This window comes from Marmota monax, unplaced genomic scaffold (assembly GCF_021218885.2).
Source record: "Marmota monax isolate L192 unplaced genomic scaffold, Marmota_monax_Labrador192_F-V1.1 WCK01_AAM20220418_F8-fsc00061, whole genome shotgun sequence".
Lineage (NCBI taxonomy): Eukaryota > Metazoa > Chordata > Mammalia > Rodentia > Sciuridae > Marmota > Marmota monax.
Genome location: NW_026695230.1, coordinates 11051615 through 11070133, shown reverse-complemented (window position 1 = coordinate 11070133; position 18519 = coordinate 11051615). Strand labels below are relative to the sequence as shown.

The 18519-nt window shown below is 45.9% G+C and overlaps 1 protein-coding gene and 1 pseudogene across 4 annotated transcripts in view; one reads left to right on the top strand and one right to left on the bottom strand.

Moving 5' to 3' along the window:
- The first annotated feature begins 425 nt into the window (after positions 1-425).
- Positions 426-18519, top strand: part of Insc (INSC spindle orientation adaptor protein) — a 312207-nt gene continuing 294113 nt past the window's right edge. Inside the window, exon 1 of one of the 4 annotated variants that reach the window (XM_058576934.1) lies at positions 426-623. In XM_058576934.1, coding sequence (XP_058432917.1) covers positions 459-623 — 165 coding nt within the window. In that variant the 5' untranslated portion in view covers positions 426-458. Of the gene's footprint in view, positions 624-2472; positions 2675-18519 lie in introns of those variants that run through there. The other 3 variants (XM_046438204.2, XM_058576933.1, XM_046438203.2) reach the window with 3 other exon arrangements.
- Positions 12869-17134, bottom strand: LOC124088391 (vesicle-associated membrane protein 3-like; annotated as a pseudogene).

Here is an 18519-nt window from a genome sequence, read left to right as displayed (position 1 = left end):
TACCAGAATCTAGTGCTTTTGGGAGGATTAGAGGAGTTGAAACTTTTGAAGTACTCAGTACCATGCAACAATGCTATTCCTTGGAATGTGTATTATCTTTCAGTGTATGGCTGTGTCTGGGTGAGACTCTCTGAATTTGTGAATGTCTCTCTGTCTGTGTGTGTGGGTACATTTGTGTTCATGTGTCTAGATGGCCAGACAGGCCCCTTCTCTCTGGGTGGAATTTGCTGTTGGCCCACGCCTGGACTTCTTGAGCCAGCTAGGGCCCGCATCGCAGATGGAATTTCCATTAAGAATTAAGCAGCACAGCACTGGGAAGCCAGGCAGGCAGAGGGGAGGGAGCCAGAGGGAGGAGATTTCAACTTTAAGCTGTTTGGGGCCTCAGTCCTGAAGGATCTTGAAGGCCCCTGACAGCTTTGCCTTGAGTCACAGGTTTTCCAGGGCCATGGCTCAGAAGGATGGGCAAGGAGAGAGAAGCTGTTCACAGGAGCCCATGTAAGGAGACCTGGAGCTGCTGTGGGGCCAAGACTGGAGCCATGAGGCGGCCCCCAGCGAATGGAGAGGCGGCCAACAAGGGCCCAGGCGGCTGGGGGCCATGGGAGTCCAGGAGGCTGTGCTGTGCTGTAGGTATCTGGGAAGGGGGATGTGTGTGTGTGCACGCAAGCACTGGGTGAGGGGCATTAATGTCAAGTGTCTCAAGGGAACACATAGCAAACTAAGTCATTCCTCCCTTGACCCAAAATCCAGGCACAGAATTCGGATTTAGAAATAAAAGCCTCTTAAGCTTTTTTGCTAATGTTGTTGGCTGTTTATAATTTAAGCCTCATTCCATTTCTGGTATATTAAAACATAACTTGGCTTTCCATGTAATCTTATATTCCTGACCTTATTCCATACTTTCCAAACCTTAGGAGCAGGCAGAGATTATGATACTCACTGTATATGGGGAAAACAGAAGCTGAGAGAGGTTAAGTGACTTGCCCAAGGACATTCAATTAGAAAGTATAGAAGCAGGATGCAAAGAAAGGTCTCTTTGAGGACAAAGTCTAGACTATTTTCTCTCATGCTATTTTTTTTGTGTGTGTGTATGTGTGTGTGTGTATTGGATGAGGGGCATTAATGTCAAGTGTCTCAAGGGAACATGTAGCAAAACATGACCTACCAGAAACAGACTGAGAAAAGATTATGCAAACTGCCCCTTTGGGTAATGCTATGGCCCCAGTGTTAGAATCTACCACCCGCTGACTGGAAGCCCAAGCCCTGTCCCAGTCCCTGAGACAGTCCTTGTTGAGACAGGAGCTGGGGAGGAGAACCAGGTTGTCTGGAATGGATGGAGGCTGGGGTCAAAGACTTGGCTACATATAGAGTATACAGCCCTGGGCCCTTAGAGAGATGAGGCAGGTGACTTAATGGCAATGTCCAAAGCCAGGGAGTGACACAGTTTTAGTCAAAATCTGAGAACAGAAACAGAGATAATTAGCATCAAGGAAGAGATGGCTGAAGTGGGACCTTGGAGTGAACTTTGTGTCATAGGGATGGCCACTGCTCTCCCTCTCCCTCGATTTGAACATATAATGTAGCAAATTGACCTAGTTGGCACATGATTAGGTTAGATGCCAATGAGAAAGTTCAAGCTTTGGAACAGGGCCCAAGGGAAGCCAGGGACCGCTTTTTCTTGGTGAGCTACAAGAATGGATAGAGTCCTCCAAGCGCTGGGGATTCATGGCAAGAAGGAGGGAGTTGGATGAAATGACCTCCAAGCTTCCTTGCTGTTTAAGAATGCAACATTCCTGAGTTTTGGGGTAGGAATCAGACTTCTCTAGACTTAGCCATTTGACACAGTCCAGATTGCGGTGGGGAGAGTCTGATTCACCCAAGGTTGAAGGAGTCTTTGCATCAGCCCCTGCCATTTTTGGCAGATCTTGTGATGTGAAGGGTGACTTATGTGAGTGACTTAGGGTCCAAAGGGAAGCACCTGCATTGAATAAACCGAGCCACATTCCAGGCATCTGGAGGCTGCTGGGTGAGGCGGCTCCCTCCACAGGGCATGTGAACTGCACCCAAATCCCTCCTTGTTTTGCTTCAATTCCAAAAGAAATGATCGAAGCACATTCCCTTCCCCTCTCCAGATGTTGGCATGCAGGGCACATCTGGGCGTCCCGCCCTGATGGCTCCGCGGCTGGGGGTGATTGCCTGCGTGACTCCCGCCTGGCCCATGGGTGAGCCAGGTCTCTAATTAGGCCTGACCGCGTCCCCATTCCAGTGCTCCCACAGATGACAGCATGATGTTTCCACTGCCAGGGGCACTGAAATAGCCCACGCAGCCCAGCTGAGATTCGGTGCCTGACGTGGGACAGGGGCTTGGCAGGGAGCGCTGCTGTGGAACGACCTTGGGATTCTGCAGCCGCCTCGGAGCCGGTGGGCGGGGGAGAGCGGGTGGGGGCGGGGGGTGGGGGACAGCGGGCGGCCCCTGTGCTGGGCCGGCCCCAGCGGCCACTTTGCGCCTGCCTGGCCTCTGGAACTCCAGCTGCATCCTGTCACCACTGGCCACTCGCACGCACTCGCTTGCTCCCTCGCAAGCTCAGAAGAAGTAAGTAAGCACACAAGGTGACCTCCTGACTGCCTGAATCCAGGGGCTGAGGTTGGATCTGCCACCCAGTTGGGGACTGAGAAGGTTTGTGACTGTTTGGATAGTAGGTGGGTGTCAGTGGGAGGGAGTGTGTCTGCCCTGGGATGTGAGCATGAAGAATTTTCTAGCATGTGCCCTAGAGTGTGAGTGTGGGCATGAGTGTGTCAGTGTGTGTGGTGCGCCTGGAGTGTGTCCACAGGTGGCTGTGTGTCTATGTGGCACCTGCCATCCTGGGTGGATGGTGTCTGTGCATTTGTGCGCTTGAGTGGTTTGAGCCCGTCCATATGTGGATGATGGATGTGTGAGTTTGAACCTGTGACCCCAGAAGCTGGGGCATAAGGAGTAACATATGAACTCAAATTTCTAGAGTGACTTGACTTGGCCCCAAGCTGGGGTGGCTTGTCAGTGTCAAGGTGTCAAGCAGCTTTGGTTTCTCAGGACTTTGAGCAGAATAAGAGCTCAGAGCTCTCAGCTAACACCAGAGTGAATGGGCCTCTGACCCTGCTTGAATGCTCCAGGGATAGGGAGGCAACTTGGGGGACCTCACTTTCACACCAAAGAGGCAGGAGGACAGAGGGATGTCCACTCACATAGTGTACACTCACAAGGCACCCACACCGTGCTTGCAGCTGCTCAGGTGCACACATATTGCTGTCCACATGTCTGTCTTGCACACACTTCCTCTTGGTGCAAACACGCCACATGCAAAGACACATACATTAACTGTGTACTCCCATGGAAATGACATGTATACAACATGTACCCACATGGTCAAATGCTCATGCAGAAACACAGACCCCTAGTTTGCTCTTATTCTCATCCTTTAGTTCCCAGTGCCCCTAACCCTTCCTGCTTATATGTACCTATGACAATGGGTGCAAATAACTGTCTCAACAGGGAATACCTTAAGTAAGGCAGCTTTGGCTGGGGGTGGGGGTGGTCAGGGCAGGTAGTCATATGATGCTTTTGGGGTATCTTGTTTAATCTGAACTGAGGGTGCCTATGAAGCTCAGCTGGAGAGCATTCTTCTCTTTTTGGTACTAGGGATTGAACACAGGGGCACTCAACCATTGAACCACATCCCCAGCCTTATTTTGTATTTTATTTAGAGACAGGGTCTCACTGAGTTGCTTAGTGCCTCGCTTTTGCTGAGGCTGGCTCTGAACTCAAGATTCTCCTGCCTCAGCCTCCTGACCCTCTGGGATTATTAGGCGTGTGCCACCACCGGGCCTGGAGAGCATTCTTGAGCCTAAAGGTCTGGGACTTTGAAGCATCATTTGCCCTTGTAGGGGTGAAAAGTCTAATCTCACAAGGCAATAAGGTAAGGCTAGGATCTGGGGCAGACCTCAACACCTGTCATTGTCTCCAGGATCTCACTTGCACCCTGGATTCTCCCTGCTGCCAAAGAGCAGTGAGCCTTGGGACTGGGAGGATGAGCGAGTGGAGCTGGGCTGATTCTTTGTCTTTGCTCTCAGGCATCCCCACTTTGAGTCTTCCAGGCTGGGGAAGGATAGCCTTTGCTTTGCCCTTCTCCCCTCTTCTAGCCAATATTTCTTTTCTTGACAAAATCTTTCTGATCTGGGGACACTCTCAACAATGCTTAGAAGTGTAGGTGCTTCAAAATACAGCTGCTGATGGTTATTATTATTATTGTTATTATTTTATTTTGAATTCTAGATCTCTCCCATCCTGGCCATTCTCTTCTGACCATGTTTCCATGAGGTACCCAGACTAAATGTGCTCCTTCAGTTGGGAAGTTAGACTTCTTTCTTAGTACTTGTGGTTTTGTCTAAAGAGCAATCCATCAATTCCCCTAATATGCAAGGGGAAAAAGTCAGGTTCATTCAGTTCCTGAAGGGATTACTAGGATCTATTTTCCCCTTGGCCTGATCCTAGACCGGACCCTTGGGGATGGTTAAGGTGTGATCAGTTCAACAGGCTTCCTGCAGAGTTAAGGTGATGGGAGAAGGAAGTATTTCCTTATTGTGGTTCCCTTCTTATCTTGGCTGCTAGGAAGCTCTAAATCTATCATATTACTCTATTCTAGTAACTGTTAGTTGGAACCAGGGCTTTGATTTCTTTAATTTCTATATTAACAACTTTGTAGACTATACATCTTTAACTATAAACTCCTATATTCTTTGTAGAGAGAGAAAACAGAATAAATAAATGAACAGCCAGCAATTAGACGTTCTGTTGGTCTCCAAGGATGGGAACTACATTGTAATGGGTTCTTTTTTGAGACATCCTCAATCTCAAATATGTCATCCAAATTTTAAGCCAGATATCTCAATTGTGGCTTCTGTATTCTTGGGCTCTGATTCCCGACCATGCCTTGGGGCTTTTCTTCCTAGTGGCTTTGGGAGATAATGCCCATCTCTGTGCTAGCTCAGACAATGGGGATTGTTGAGAATGAATTGGGCCATTGACCAACACCCCCTGCTCTGAGTGCTTCAGCTGCCAGCTCTTCTCTGTCTCAAAAGCTCAAGTGTCTGGGTGCCCGAAGGCATTTGACCCTTGCCCTAAACCTGGCCATGGCTCCAGGCTACTCCTTCCTCAAGCACCTCTGCCCCGCCCAGGGCTCTGCCGGGACCTGTGTCTCTTGGACCTGAGCCCTGCGTCCCTCAGCATAGACCTCCCTGATCAGGGCCTGGTGGATTCAGAGCTTGGGATGAGAAGCGGGGAGTCTGGAGTGTGTAGGGGCACTTGAGGTCGATCCTGATCTCTCCCCTGCATCTGTGAAACCATACACCAGATCTCAGCCCTTTTCCCCCATAAAGAATCTCAAGTCTACCAAATGCCCATGAAGTCATTTGTTACCTCTTATTGGCAGAGTGCAGGGTAGGGGTTTAGCCATATTGCAAAACCAGAGAAACTTCTAACCAATTGACCCCAATACTGAATAATTTACTCTGCCCAAGGCCATTAATGCTTGGCAAAGGGTATATGGAGAGCAGTTCTTAGCACTGGAGAAAGATTAGACATCCCTAGTGGTAGGCTTTCAGGCTTTGTGTTAGATGCCTTCCTCTTGGTCCTGGTGGCTGATGCCCATGTTCAAGGCTAACCTTGCTGGAAGCATCTGACCACAAAATGGGAAAGAGGAAATTCACGGTGACCAGGAACTGTGTGGTGGTGCTAGGTGTGGACAAGGTGTTTGTTCCTTCCCAGATAAATGTCACTTCAACATGGACTCAATGACATCTCTGCTGAAGATTAATACTATTTCTCCTTTGCTTGTTTCCTGGACTTCAAATTCATCCAAGGGAAAACGGATTCACCAGGTGAGGTGTCAGGACTTATGTGGGGATGAGTGGCTCAGGCTCAGGGTGACTCACATTTGTTTAGTGAATAACCTTTTTTCTTTTTCTGGTTCTTTGCATCTTTTGCTACAAAACCCCTCTGAAATAGGTACTTTTATTTAAATATAAAGAAACTGAAGCCCTGCAAGTATAAATGATGAGCACAGGGAGCTAGCAATGATTCCTTCTCAGGTCTGTCTGACTCCAGAGACTGTGGTGGGTGTCCACTGACCTCTGAAGAGACTGGGAACTCCCCCATATTGAAGGCCTGGAAGTCAGGTAAAAGCAGTCATTTAGGCAAAGTGGGGAAGGGGCAAAGGGCTTGACTTCTCTGGCCCCAAGACCTGAATGTGATCAGCATCATTGCCTTAGATGGAGACTCCTCAGTGGGAAGCAGGGATGGAGGGGGATGAGAAAGGCCTCCTGGGCTGGGCAGGGATCCACACTCCAGCACCAGGGGGTGGGCAGCACTGGACTTCTGTGGCTTTCCCCTTCCCTGAAGCAACGTCTGTCCTGGGGACCTGCACCCAGCCTCTGAAATCCAGCCAGCCCAGTCTCCCCTCCCCCAGCTCTAGGTCCCCTCAATGCCAAGCTCTGGGGGAGTCCTGGATATTTTGAGGATGTCTCTGGGCAGAGAAGACTTTGTTCAGCGTGATGCAGTATCTGTAGGCGTCAGCAGTTTAACTGGGTGATTGTGTATAGTGTTCACTTTCTGCTGGAGAAATGGAGGTTTTGTCTTACAAACCAAATATCCTGGTTTGGAAGCCATGTGAAATGAGGCCTGTGGTCTGAGGGTGTGAGCTGCGTTGTGGCCTGTGTGTTATGCTGGTTTCCAAGATGCTGCCATGGACAGAACTTTCCACTTAGAACCTTTCACTTCTGATGGAGGATCAGAGGTGGGCAGCACATCCTGGCAATGTACAGGGGAAAGAGCATGGACTTTGCAGCCAGACAGTTCTGAACTGGAGCCTCAGTTTGCTCATCTGTAAAAGGGGGTTGTTTGCACTAAAACGGTGAGACTAGAATAAGAAAACTTATTTGAAGCACACCATTTGGCACAGAATAGACAAACCATGAAAGGCAATATCCTCCCTTCTGGTCCCACTCACCTTCTGTGAAAGAACACTGACTGACTGGCAGGAGCTTGGATTCCAGCTCTAGCTCAGCCTAAGGGCACACTGTGTTATCTGTGTCAAGTCACTTACCTTTTCTGGATCTCTCCTTCCTTGTGTGTAAAATGTGGGAAGAAGCCATTTCCCTCACTTCTACATTTTTTGAAGAGAATGAAGGAGACACTCTCTTGAAGATCCAGAAAGTTCAGTCAATACTGATTTATTCATGCTTCAAGTATTAATTGAGGTCTTTTCTTGTGCTGGGACTGAGGGGGTAGGGAACATCTCAGTCCTCAGGCTGCAATCAGAACATGTGGCAAGACAGAATTATAAACACAGAAGGGCCTGTCTGTGTGGCATGATCAAAGTGGGTCCTATAGTCATTGGTGTCTGAGTGGGGAAGTGTCATCTCCAACTGTGCCCGTCAGAAGCTGCCCAGAGGTGAGAGTCTTGAGGGGTAACTGGAAGTGGCCAGAAAGTTAAGAGAAAAGTGTTCCAGGAAACCGCCTGCATGTGCTGAGGCAAGACGCTTTGCTGAGTGTGATAAGGAGTTGTGACTATATCCTATGCCACGGTGGACAGTAGTCATGGGGAATCAGACAGGAGATTTTTGGAGGGAGGGCTGTCTGTTGAACCCAGGACCCTGTGAATGCTAAGCACATGCATAACCGATCCCCACCCCCAGCCACTTATAGCAAGCGCTGGGGTATTTTAAGCAGTGAGCATCATGGCTGGATATGGGTTCACTCAATTATCAGCACACATTTGTTGCCTACTTACTATTTTCATGTCACTTTTAATTTTGACATGATATCAAAAAAATTAAAGCTTTCAAGACTGGTATCAAAAATTCCTCTTTATCCCTGGCCCTCAATTGTGCACATGAGGTTTCATTTGTTTTATCATTTCTAATTTTCTCTCTCTCCAATAATATTAAAATATATCATTTTAACTTATAAGCATAAAATATACTTATTTTTACATATATTTGTTTATATAATTTATGTTTCATGTTTTGGATATTACTGTATTTATTTTTCTTGTATATATGAACACATATAAAAATGTCCTAATCAATTTCAGGTTTTTTTTTTTTTTTTTTTTTGGTAGCAGGGATTGAACTCAGGGGGGCACTCAACGCCTGAGCCACATCCCTAGCCCTTTTATCTATTTTATTTAGAGACAGACTCTCACTGAGTTGCTTAGTGCCTCACTTTCGCTGAGGCTGGCTTTGAGCTCATGGTCCTCCTGCCTCAGCCTCCCAAGCTGCTGGGATCACCAATGTGCACCATCACACCTGGCTTCTTTTATGTTTTATGTTGGCCTTCTCCCTTCTTCCCTCTCTCCTTCCTTCTTTCCCTTCCTACTTCCTGCTTGGGTCTCATATATTCCTCATCTACTCAATGAGTTACAATCTCTTACTATTTTTATTTTATTTGATGTTCACATGGTCCCAGATTCCATCAGTAGAAGTTGTACACACTGGTTTCTGTTCCTTTGTTACATGTCCTCATGATTCTCAGAGTACTTCCTTACTATCTGCTGTGGCAAGAATTTACCAGCTCATCTTGTTCTGTCCTTGCTCCAGCCCATTTGTCCCAGGAGTTCTGGATCCTTTGTGTGAAGAGTGGTCTTTGGAAGCCAAGATTCAGAGGCTGCAGGTGCCCCTGGTTACTTGGTGTGTCACCTGTTCTATGCCCCTTTATCAGGGCTAGGACATATGTATCTATCTCTACAATAAACAAATGTGATACACTGCTACATATTTTTAGAAGAAAACAAGCCTAAGTGCCCGAGGCAGCGAGCAATAGAGTGGGGGTACATTAGACTGGGTGGTCAGGGGGGTCTCTTTTAGGAAGTGATATTTAGAAAGACTCACAGCTTGAGGTACCTGGATGGAAAGGAGAGAGAGCCTGGAGATTGTTTTCATTGTCCAGGCAATAATTACTGCTGAAGTCAGTCAGGATGGACAAGGGGCAGAGTCAAAAGGGCACAGTGACTGAGAAGTGCAGATGGAGGAGGGAGGTGGAGTCAAGGGGTCTGGCGGGTTGGTGTCAGACTCGACAAGTACAAAACCCAGCTTCTGGATTCTTCCCCGAATGGCCTTCCTCATGGCTCATCCTCACCAAGCATTTCAGATCTCACCAAATAGCTCCACCTCCCCCCCTTAATGCAGCTGCACAAGTTAGAGACACCTGGAAATCATCCTTACCACCTCTCTCCCTCAACTCCCGGATCCAAGCCATCCCCACATCTTCTTTAATGTTTAATGCTCATCTCAAATCCATCACTTTCCCCCACCCGCCAGCATCACTCTAGTTTGAGGTGCCATTTTCATGCTTTTGGATACCGCAAGAGCTTCCCCATGGCCCACCTACATTTATGCTGGCCGCTCTCCAGACAGCAGCCAGAGCAGATTCCAGAGCACGACTCTGTTCTGGTTGTTTTCCTCCTTAAACATACTTCAGAGGCTTCATATTGGCCTTAAGGTAAAGGTCATGCTTGTCTAGGCCAGCCACCCTGTCCACAGCTTCCCTCAGGCTTCGTAGGCCCCTGTCACATCAGTCCTTTGCTGGGCTGTTCCTCTACGTAGAACACTCTTCCTTTCTTCACTTACCCAATTCCTACTTATCTCCCAGTTCTCAGTTCAGTTGTCACTTCTATGACTCCATGACTAGGTTGAATTCCATTTTATAAAGCTTTCAAACACATCTGCCTCCTTCCAAAGCTTTATTGCAGTTGCAGTTTTGCATGTTTATTTAATAATTAATGCTTATCTTCTCTATTTGATGATGAGTTCTATGGGGTCTGGGACCATGTCTGGTTTTGCTCATTTTTTCATCCTAGAAGGTACCATGTTACTGATGCAGGCCACAAATACATGCTGAATGAGTGAACGAAACTTTATCAGCTAAGCAACCAGATAGATGATGGATGGTACTATTTGGTTAGAATAAAAATTTAAAAGCCAAGTAGATTTGAAGGTAAAGATAAAAATTCACTTTGAGAAATGTCACGTTTGAGGTGTATGTTAGCCACATTTCTGTCCCCCAGAGACTTTACCATCTTTTGGGCAAACGAGTTAGACTATCAGTCAGGAGGTTTGGGGAACTAGTGATAGGTGACATCAGATTCCTGGATGATTCTAAGGAGGAGAAGGTGGTTACTAGTATGGCATGTCTGAGCCGTGGCTTCTTCACTTACCCCATATCTGGGTTTTATGGAAATAGGAGAGGCTTTCAAGTGGTCCTAACTTTCCTTGGCTGCTTTGTTTGGAAGATCTTTGCAAACTCTGCAAAAGTTAAGAATTACTTTCATGATTCCCACGGGCCAGGGGCTGCCAACCTCCCCCAACGCATGGAACCCCACTAGATGTAGGCCTGAAAGAGAACACAGAATGGGTCTTTCTAAGCCCTGTGAGCCATTCCTGCAGAGATGTCATAACACTAGGACAGGTCAGCCTGTTCAGTGTCCCGGGTCCTTCACTCTTGCCCTCCTCACCCAGCTTCTCATTCAGTGATTGATGTCATCTTCTTTCAGTTACTCACATACCCGCCCATCTGCTACCCACTTATCCATTCACTAATGAAAATTTATGCTGGGTTTGTAAGCAAGACTCAAGGCTGATGAGTCACCCTGGTATTCCTCTCCTTCCTCCCTCTCTCCTTTTGTCTAGGCCAGTCACCCTGTCCCACTTGGAAAGCCAGGTAAGGAGACCATCGGGGCTGGGGGAGATGTGCTGGCCGAGTGCTGGGCCTCATGGGATTGCAGGGTACCTCAGTCCTCAGGGGTTACAATGGCTGACCGAGCTGCCACACTGCTTACCCCTCTTGTCTGGCTCTCTGCTTTTCTGGCTCTCCATTGATGCGAGGTTAGGAGTTTGACTCATTGATCAGACAGATGGAAGGTAATAACTGGGCTCTGCAGAGTGGATAGGGACTCAGACCTGAAAGGCAAAGAGAAACATAGCTCCCTGTGAGTTTTCCTCTTCATTTTCTGCCATGTTTGCATTTTAACCTTGTGGAATTTACAGAGAGGCTGGAGGAAGGGAGGGGGGATTTTAAAATGTGGCATTTAGAAACCAGGCAGTGGACTAATCCTGGCCCCACCTCTCCAGAAGCTGCTCTGTCCATTCTCCCAGGGCTGTCATTTACAAAGAGCTCCCCAGAATGTGTGCTGTCCATCTGCTGCAGTGGCAGACGAGCTGGAACTGAGCAGACATAGGACAATGGCAGTTGCATCAGATAAGAGCATCTTAGAAAAACAGCTGAAGTTGGCCAGCGTCTAGATTACAGACCCATCTTCTCCTTCCCTCGCTCACACATTCATTCAACAAGGATCAGCTCAGCTCCTATGTGCCCTGGAGATACATCAGTGAGCCAAACACACATTTCTTGTCCTTATAGGATTTTCTTTTTTATTTGGGAAGACAGGGACATGTGCAGGATGCAAAGCAGTACTGATTGCTATGGAGAGGTATAGAAAATGGTAAGGGAGCTCCAGGAGTGGCAGGGGTGCGTACCTTCATGTGGGAGCTTCTCTGGAATAGACATTTGAGCAAGTCATGGAAGAAGTGAAGGTGAGACCCATGCGAATATTTTGGGGAAGAGTGGTCAAATAGAGAAAACAGCAAGGGCAAAGGCCCTGAGGCATGTTTGAGGAAGAGCCTGAAAGTCAATATGACTGGAATGAAGTGAGAGATGGGGAGACTTTAAGTCATTGAGGTCAGTGCATTACTGGGGGCATGAAGGCTTGAATATGTTATTTGAAGACTTAAAAGTTTTTTTAAAAAAATTTAAAAACATTTATTCTTTAGTTATAGGTTGATACAATACTCTTATTTAATTTTTTTGTGGTGCTGAGGATCAAATTTAGTGCCTCTTTCATGCTAGGTGAGCGCTTTTCCTCTGAGCCACAACCCCAGTCCATAATTATTTTTTTAGTTGTTGATGAACATTCATTTTATTCATTTATTTATATGCAGTGCTGAGAATTAAACCCAGTGCCTCACATATGCAAGGCAAATGCCCTACCACTGAGCCACAACCCCAGCCCCAAGATTTCAACTTTTAATCTGAATGATATAGGTGGACATTGGAAAGTTGTGTTTTTTTTTAGTTATAGATGGACATAATACTTTTATTTATTCATTTATTTTTATATGGTGCTGAGAATCAAACCTAGTGCCTCACATATACTAGGCAATTTCTCTACCACTGAGCTACAACCCCAGCCTCATCGGAAAAATTTTTTTCTAATGAAATAGCAAAAATTCTTTGTCAACATCTTATTTTAAACACAGCCAGTAGTGCTTACAAAAAGAAGAGGGCTTACAGGGCACCAGGAAAGTATCCAAATAAGGCACAGCCTGTTATTGTCACAGATCGGTATTAGGCAGTAGTGTTCTTCCTGGAAGGTACAAGTTGGAAATCTGATTATCCAATAGTTTAAAATGTTGCTCTGAAGATAATGTCAAATTACCAGGATAGTGAACTTAGAATAGATTCCCTTAACTGGAATCAATGGCAGTGAATTAGTGACAATAGTAAGCCTAGATTACAGCACTCTGGAGTCCCCGACGTCCTCAATTGCTCATAGATAAATCTGTAAAGTCACTATGCAAAACGTGGGCAGGCTGACCCTCTGATTTGGAGCGCCTATTCAGAAACAAGGGCGACAGCCTAGAAACCAAACTTTACTTGAACTAACAAAAATAATCATTTGGAAATAACAGTAGGTAAGCTGGATTATATAGCAGTTTCTAAGTCAAGGTCTTAAAGACGGCAGGCTTCTTAAAGACGGCAGGCTTGAGTTTCCCCAGGTCTTCATTAAGAGATGCACCATAGGATGATGATGACAATAATGACAACCAAAATGCTAATCCCTACTTCCCACTTCCTGTAATTCTTACACCAATATTTTCTCTTCAATGGCAGCACTTGTCGCAGATGGAGAAGCTCCCGTCTGCAATGCATCTGCAGGGTCACCTAGCTCATCAGGTCTCTTTCTAACATTTTGTCCACGTTGACTGTCATTCTGTCCACAACATCATCTACTTGGTTTTGTGTCTGCTGAATTCTCTGATTGCTGCCCGTGGCAGCACTGGAACCTGTAGGCGCACCTGCAGACCTTTTGCTGAGGGTTCTCAGAGCTGCGCACCAGGCAGAGGGGGGCCGAGAAGTGGGCGATGTGGCGCTCTGGTCTCCATTGGAAAATTTTGAGCATAGAAATGATGTGCTCTGGCTGCTATGAAGATGATAAATTGTGGGAAGGAGGAAGAGAGAGGACTGAGGTGCCTATTTAGTAATTTAAGTGACAGAAGATGGTGATTTGGATCAAGTCCACTTTTACATTCATTTACCGGTTCATTTAGTTTTTATTGTGTGAAAGTCCACGTAACAGTGCCTTTGAGGCCTTTCATCACTTTCATCTGTTCCTTCTGTCCCCAAGTGATCTGTTTAGTTCTCTTCTTTGCTTCTAACAAGTCCTTACCTGCTACATGTGGAGCATTGCATCAGACAATGACCAACGTGGACATATTCTTGTGGAAATTTGGCCCTATCTTGGAGACAAGAGGCTCCCATAGGAGGTCATGGTCAGCCATGAAGCCAGGCAGGGTCCAGCAAGCCTAGGAGGAGGGCCATCAACACTTCAGTGTTCTAGGAGTCCTGTGGTGGCGGGTGGTCAGAGGAAGCAGGAAGCTTCTGGATGGAGCTCACATTTAAATGGAATCTTGATGGGCAGGAGGGAAAGTCGGTCCTGAAGGACAGTAGGACAATTTTCTTGAAGCTTGAACTTAAGGAACATGTTATGTACAGGATGGCAATGCTAAGGAGAGGTGGGGGGGGCAGGAAGACTTCCTGGAGAGCCATGGGAGGCTGAGGAACCAGACCCGAATTGAGACAGAGACTAAGGGACACATAACAGGTTTTGGAGAGGGTATTACAAGGAGAATTGTATTTTAAAAGGCTGAAACAGATAGCATGAGGAGAGGTAGGCTGGGGGCTGGGAGGGCAGAAAGACTGTGGGCTTGAGTGAGCCTTCTTGGATTTATGTCCAGCGGGGATTCTGTGGGGGTGGCCCCCAGATGATCTGTAGCCAGGTATGCAATGGCTCATATAACCAGCCAAAGGGAGTGGATGTCACGGGACAAACCCCAGATGGATCCTTTAACTTAAAGCCACCCTTAAGCAAAGAACACAGAACAGCCTTGATTTGGGGACGGAGCAAGCTGGAGAAAGAGTTTGGGTCTGGCTTCTGATCAAGACTCTTTTGGAAAATTCTGGGGGAGGGAGATCATTGGGTTGTAGGAATATTAGATCCAGAGAAGAGGCTCCTCTATCCCAGCCCTCTCCTCTTACAGATGGGAAATGGGAGGCCTCCAGAAAGGGCATATATTGTCCAAGACCAGATAGAGTGCTCATGGCAAAGAAAGGTCAAACATTTTATTGAACTTGTGTTGGGAGAATCACTATATTTTATTTAATTATGCATTTATATATCTCTCTCCATGGAGGAGGAAATTCTAAGGAGGGGAAATTATTCATTGCTTTCTCTATCACCTCCTGGAGCTTGATACAGAACAGATGTTCTCCTTGGCCCCCAGGAACATACTCTCTCCCCTCTTGACCTAGACCAAGACAGGATGTTAGGCTGGCCTCAGAGCTGGCCAGCTGTGGGATCAGAAAGACCTGCCTGTGGCTGGGGACAGAGCCCAGCTCTGGGTCTTTAGGCAATCATATGGCTTTGCCTGTGACCGTTTTTTTTCTGGACTCACTTATATTCATAACCCTGGCAAAGTCTTACTGGTGGCCATGAACACATGTGGTTAAAAGGGCCTGCCACCATGAAGGTGCCTACTGAGAGAGAGAGAGGGAGAGGAAAGCTGGTGTGGGAGAGGGGCTGGTGTGTCCTCCCTGAAGCCACTGCAAGAGGAGAAATCTTGTGCCCAGCTGGAGAGAATGCAGTCTACGGGGGGACTCCCAGCCTCCAGTGGGCACTTAGGGTGTGCATTTGGGGCTTAGTCTGGCCTGAGCCTGGGCCTCTGGGTACTTTACCAGACCTACTTACTTGTTCCCCTACTGTCCCAAGTTGCTGAAGGTCACTGTAAAAGCAGTCTCTTCCCCAGCATCCAGAAATCTTTGACCTAAAAGTCAAACTTCAGACAGATGTGTCCTTGGCATGGCCCCTCCGTGTATTCAGGGTCCTAGATGGGACAGCTGGTGGGGGATACACTTTCCCAAAGAGTCTGTGGAATGAGGGCCATAGCTCCTGCCAACTCAGGCCCCAGGGTCTGCATCAGTGCTGGAGGTCGGGGTGGGGTAAGTGACTCTTCAGCTCTTGGCCCACACATCTAGTCTGCCTTGTGCTCTAGGGTCTACAGGGACTCCACACAGAGGGGCGTGAGTTCCTCTTGTGAGCAAACAACCAGTAGACACAGGAAAGTAAATGTCCCCTGATCTACCTCCAGAAAAGGCAGTGGTGTTTTCTTCAGATGTGGGGCATCATGATGTCCAAGGTAGTTACTGGGGACCAAGCTAGATTTCAGACAGAACCTGAGAGACTTAGAAGAACTGGGGTTCTGATCTGGGATCAGCTATTGATTTTCTGTGTGACTTTGGTAAGTCATTTGCCTCCTCGGGACTTCATTTTCCTTTCGTAGAACTGCAGGGCTGGACAAAGACAATTCCTGAGGCCCTGTCTTGCTATAACGTTCTAAGTTTCTTGCTTATATTACGGCAACAGGAATTTTAGTTAGGACCCTGACTTCCAGATTCTGTTTGATGCAGGGCTCATTTTTCACTGCTTAAAAATCCACCTGTATAAATTCATTCCTTTGGGTCTTTTAAGAGACTCTTATTTCCAGAGACCATTTTCCTTAACCAAGCCTTTGTATTTTCACTGCCTCATATAAGGACACCAAGTACTGTCACATCTATTATTATATTTTGATCTTTGCAACAACTGTGCCAGATATATATATATGAATGAAATAATACCCCCAGTTTGCCTAGAGCAAAAAGACCCAGAGAGATAAAATAACTGGACGCAGATCATTACTGGCAAAACTGAGACTAGGCTGGAGGTTTCTTGGCCATCAGTTTGTGATCTTTTGTGTCACCCTTTAGATTTGGGAAGGGCAGCATAAAGACTAGATGGGATGGGCGTTGTTATGTTCACCATAGACCCGTCCTGTGTTGGGCTGAGTACTCAGCCTGGGGCAGCCCCATCCAGGCCAGTAGTGAGGGGCTAGGTGGCCCTGTGCCTGAATATGGAAAGGGTGTGGTGGCAGTAGTTCCTCTAGTCTCTCTTTTACCCCTGCTTCTGTGTGAGGTCTGCTGTTTTAGCAGGGTAGTGGGTATCTGGCCCTGCCCTTAATCAATTAACCTCCTAATTAACCTTCCTTTTCTTGTTTTTTTAGAAGCTGTCATCTGTTTGGTCCTCGAGATGAGCTCTTTTTTTTTTTTTTCCTGACTGCAGAAAGGGGCTCTTAAATTAAGTAGCCCTCTTAACAAGCTTCTCTCTGGCTCAATCCAGCCAGATCTTTGCTCTGGGGGAAATCGAGCCTGGGGCAGCTGTGTGGGCAGGAAGAATCTTCCCCTCAGACAGGCAGGAATGGTGGTAAATATCTTCTGCTGTTATTCCCCCAATTCCATTCACCTTCTGCTTGTGGTTTGGGATGTGTGTAAGCTCCAAATCTGTCACTGTCATTTGTCATGAATCTAGTTTTCATATTGGACAATGAAGTCTATCTTGGAGGCTACCATTCAGTTCCTGAAATTTACTCCAGGGTCAACTTCATATTGTATTTACTAGGAAAAGCCTTAGTATCTGGCAAGAAAAGTCCCCCTAATGTCTTTTTCAGGAATATCTTGCCTATCTATTTCAGATTCAACTTGTCAAATTTTAGGGAAAAATCCTATGGGGATTTGATTAGGATTACAACAAATCTGTAGATAAATTTATAGTGAATTGATATTTTCTTGTCACATGCATGATCCTTCATATAGCTGAAATATCTCTTTGTTTACCTTGGCCTTCTTTGAAATATTTTTGTAATGTTTTACAGCTTCCTCAATAAGGGGCTTGCACATTGACTCATTTTGATGTTCCTTATGTCTTTTGCTGCTCTTATCAATGATTGGTCTCTCCCTGTTCCCTTCCTCCCTCCCTCCCTTCTTCTAATGGCCTCTCTTTTAAATTTCAGGGTATATGATGTGTCCCCTACCACCTTTGACTTTTGCATCTTCATTTCTAGCAAACTTTCTAAGATCCTTTATAATTTAAAATAATTTATTTGTAGATGCTTTGGGGTGTTCTACATAGACAAGGGTGAAAGGCTAGTTCATATTGCATTCTTTTTTTTCCTTTTATTTATTTATTTATGTCATACATGACAATAGTGGAATGCATTGCATTCATAATTATTCATTCATAGCACAATTTTTATATTGCATTCTTATAAGAATGAGGGAAAGGTATTTCATCTGGAAGGACACAGACCCACGACACTTGGCTTGCCTAGTGGACTGCCTGGTGGACTCAGCCTTGTATAGGTGTGTGGCTGAGTGAGCACAGCAGGGGCCAGCTTCCTCACCCCCACCCCTTGGCTGTGTGCAAGGGCAGATGTGCCAGCCAGATGTGTGCACAGATGTTCCAACCCTGGGGAAAACTTAACTATTGCAAATGACAGTTTGATTTTTCTCCTGTAATCTTATACATTTTCTTTCTCTCTATCTTAGCTAAGGTCTCTAATACAATAATGAATAAAAGTTGGTGAGAACTGGGCATCTTTATTTTGTTTCTGATCTCACAGGAAATACTTCCAATGTGTCCTCATTAGGTTGTTTGTGCTATTTTTGGTAGATGCTCTATCATCAGTTTAAGGAGGGTCCCTTCTATTCCTTGTTTGCTTGAGGGTTTTGTTATGAATGGCTATTGAATTTTTCAATTTTTTTTCTTCATCTACTGAAATTGTGGTAAATTTTTTTTCTTAGAACCTGTTTACATAATGAGTTTATTCATCTATTTTTTAGTGTTATGATAACTGTGTGATTTAAGCTAAACCCAGTAAAACCATGATGTATCACCCTTTCCATCTACAGATGGATTCTTTTTGCTAATTTTGTTTAATATGGTTTCTTCCATATTTATATGAGAATGGCTTATATATTTCCTTTCTTGTTTTGTTCTTGACTAGTTTTGGCATCAGATTTATGATGGCCTCCTAAAATCACTTGAGGTGTGCTCTCTTTTTTCCTGTTCTCTGAAAGAGTTTGGGTAGCTTCGTCTTTCCTTTGTTGACATGAAGTTATCTATGAACTTCTCTGGGCCTGACTTTTTCTTGATGGGAAGATTTTAAACTATTGATTAATTCATTTAGTGCTTATAGGTCTATTTATTCTTGAGTCAATTTTGGAAAATTGTATTTTTCAAGGATCTCTTAACAAAAGTCTTTTAATACTAATGTTTTTTTCTT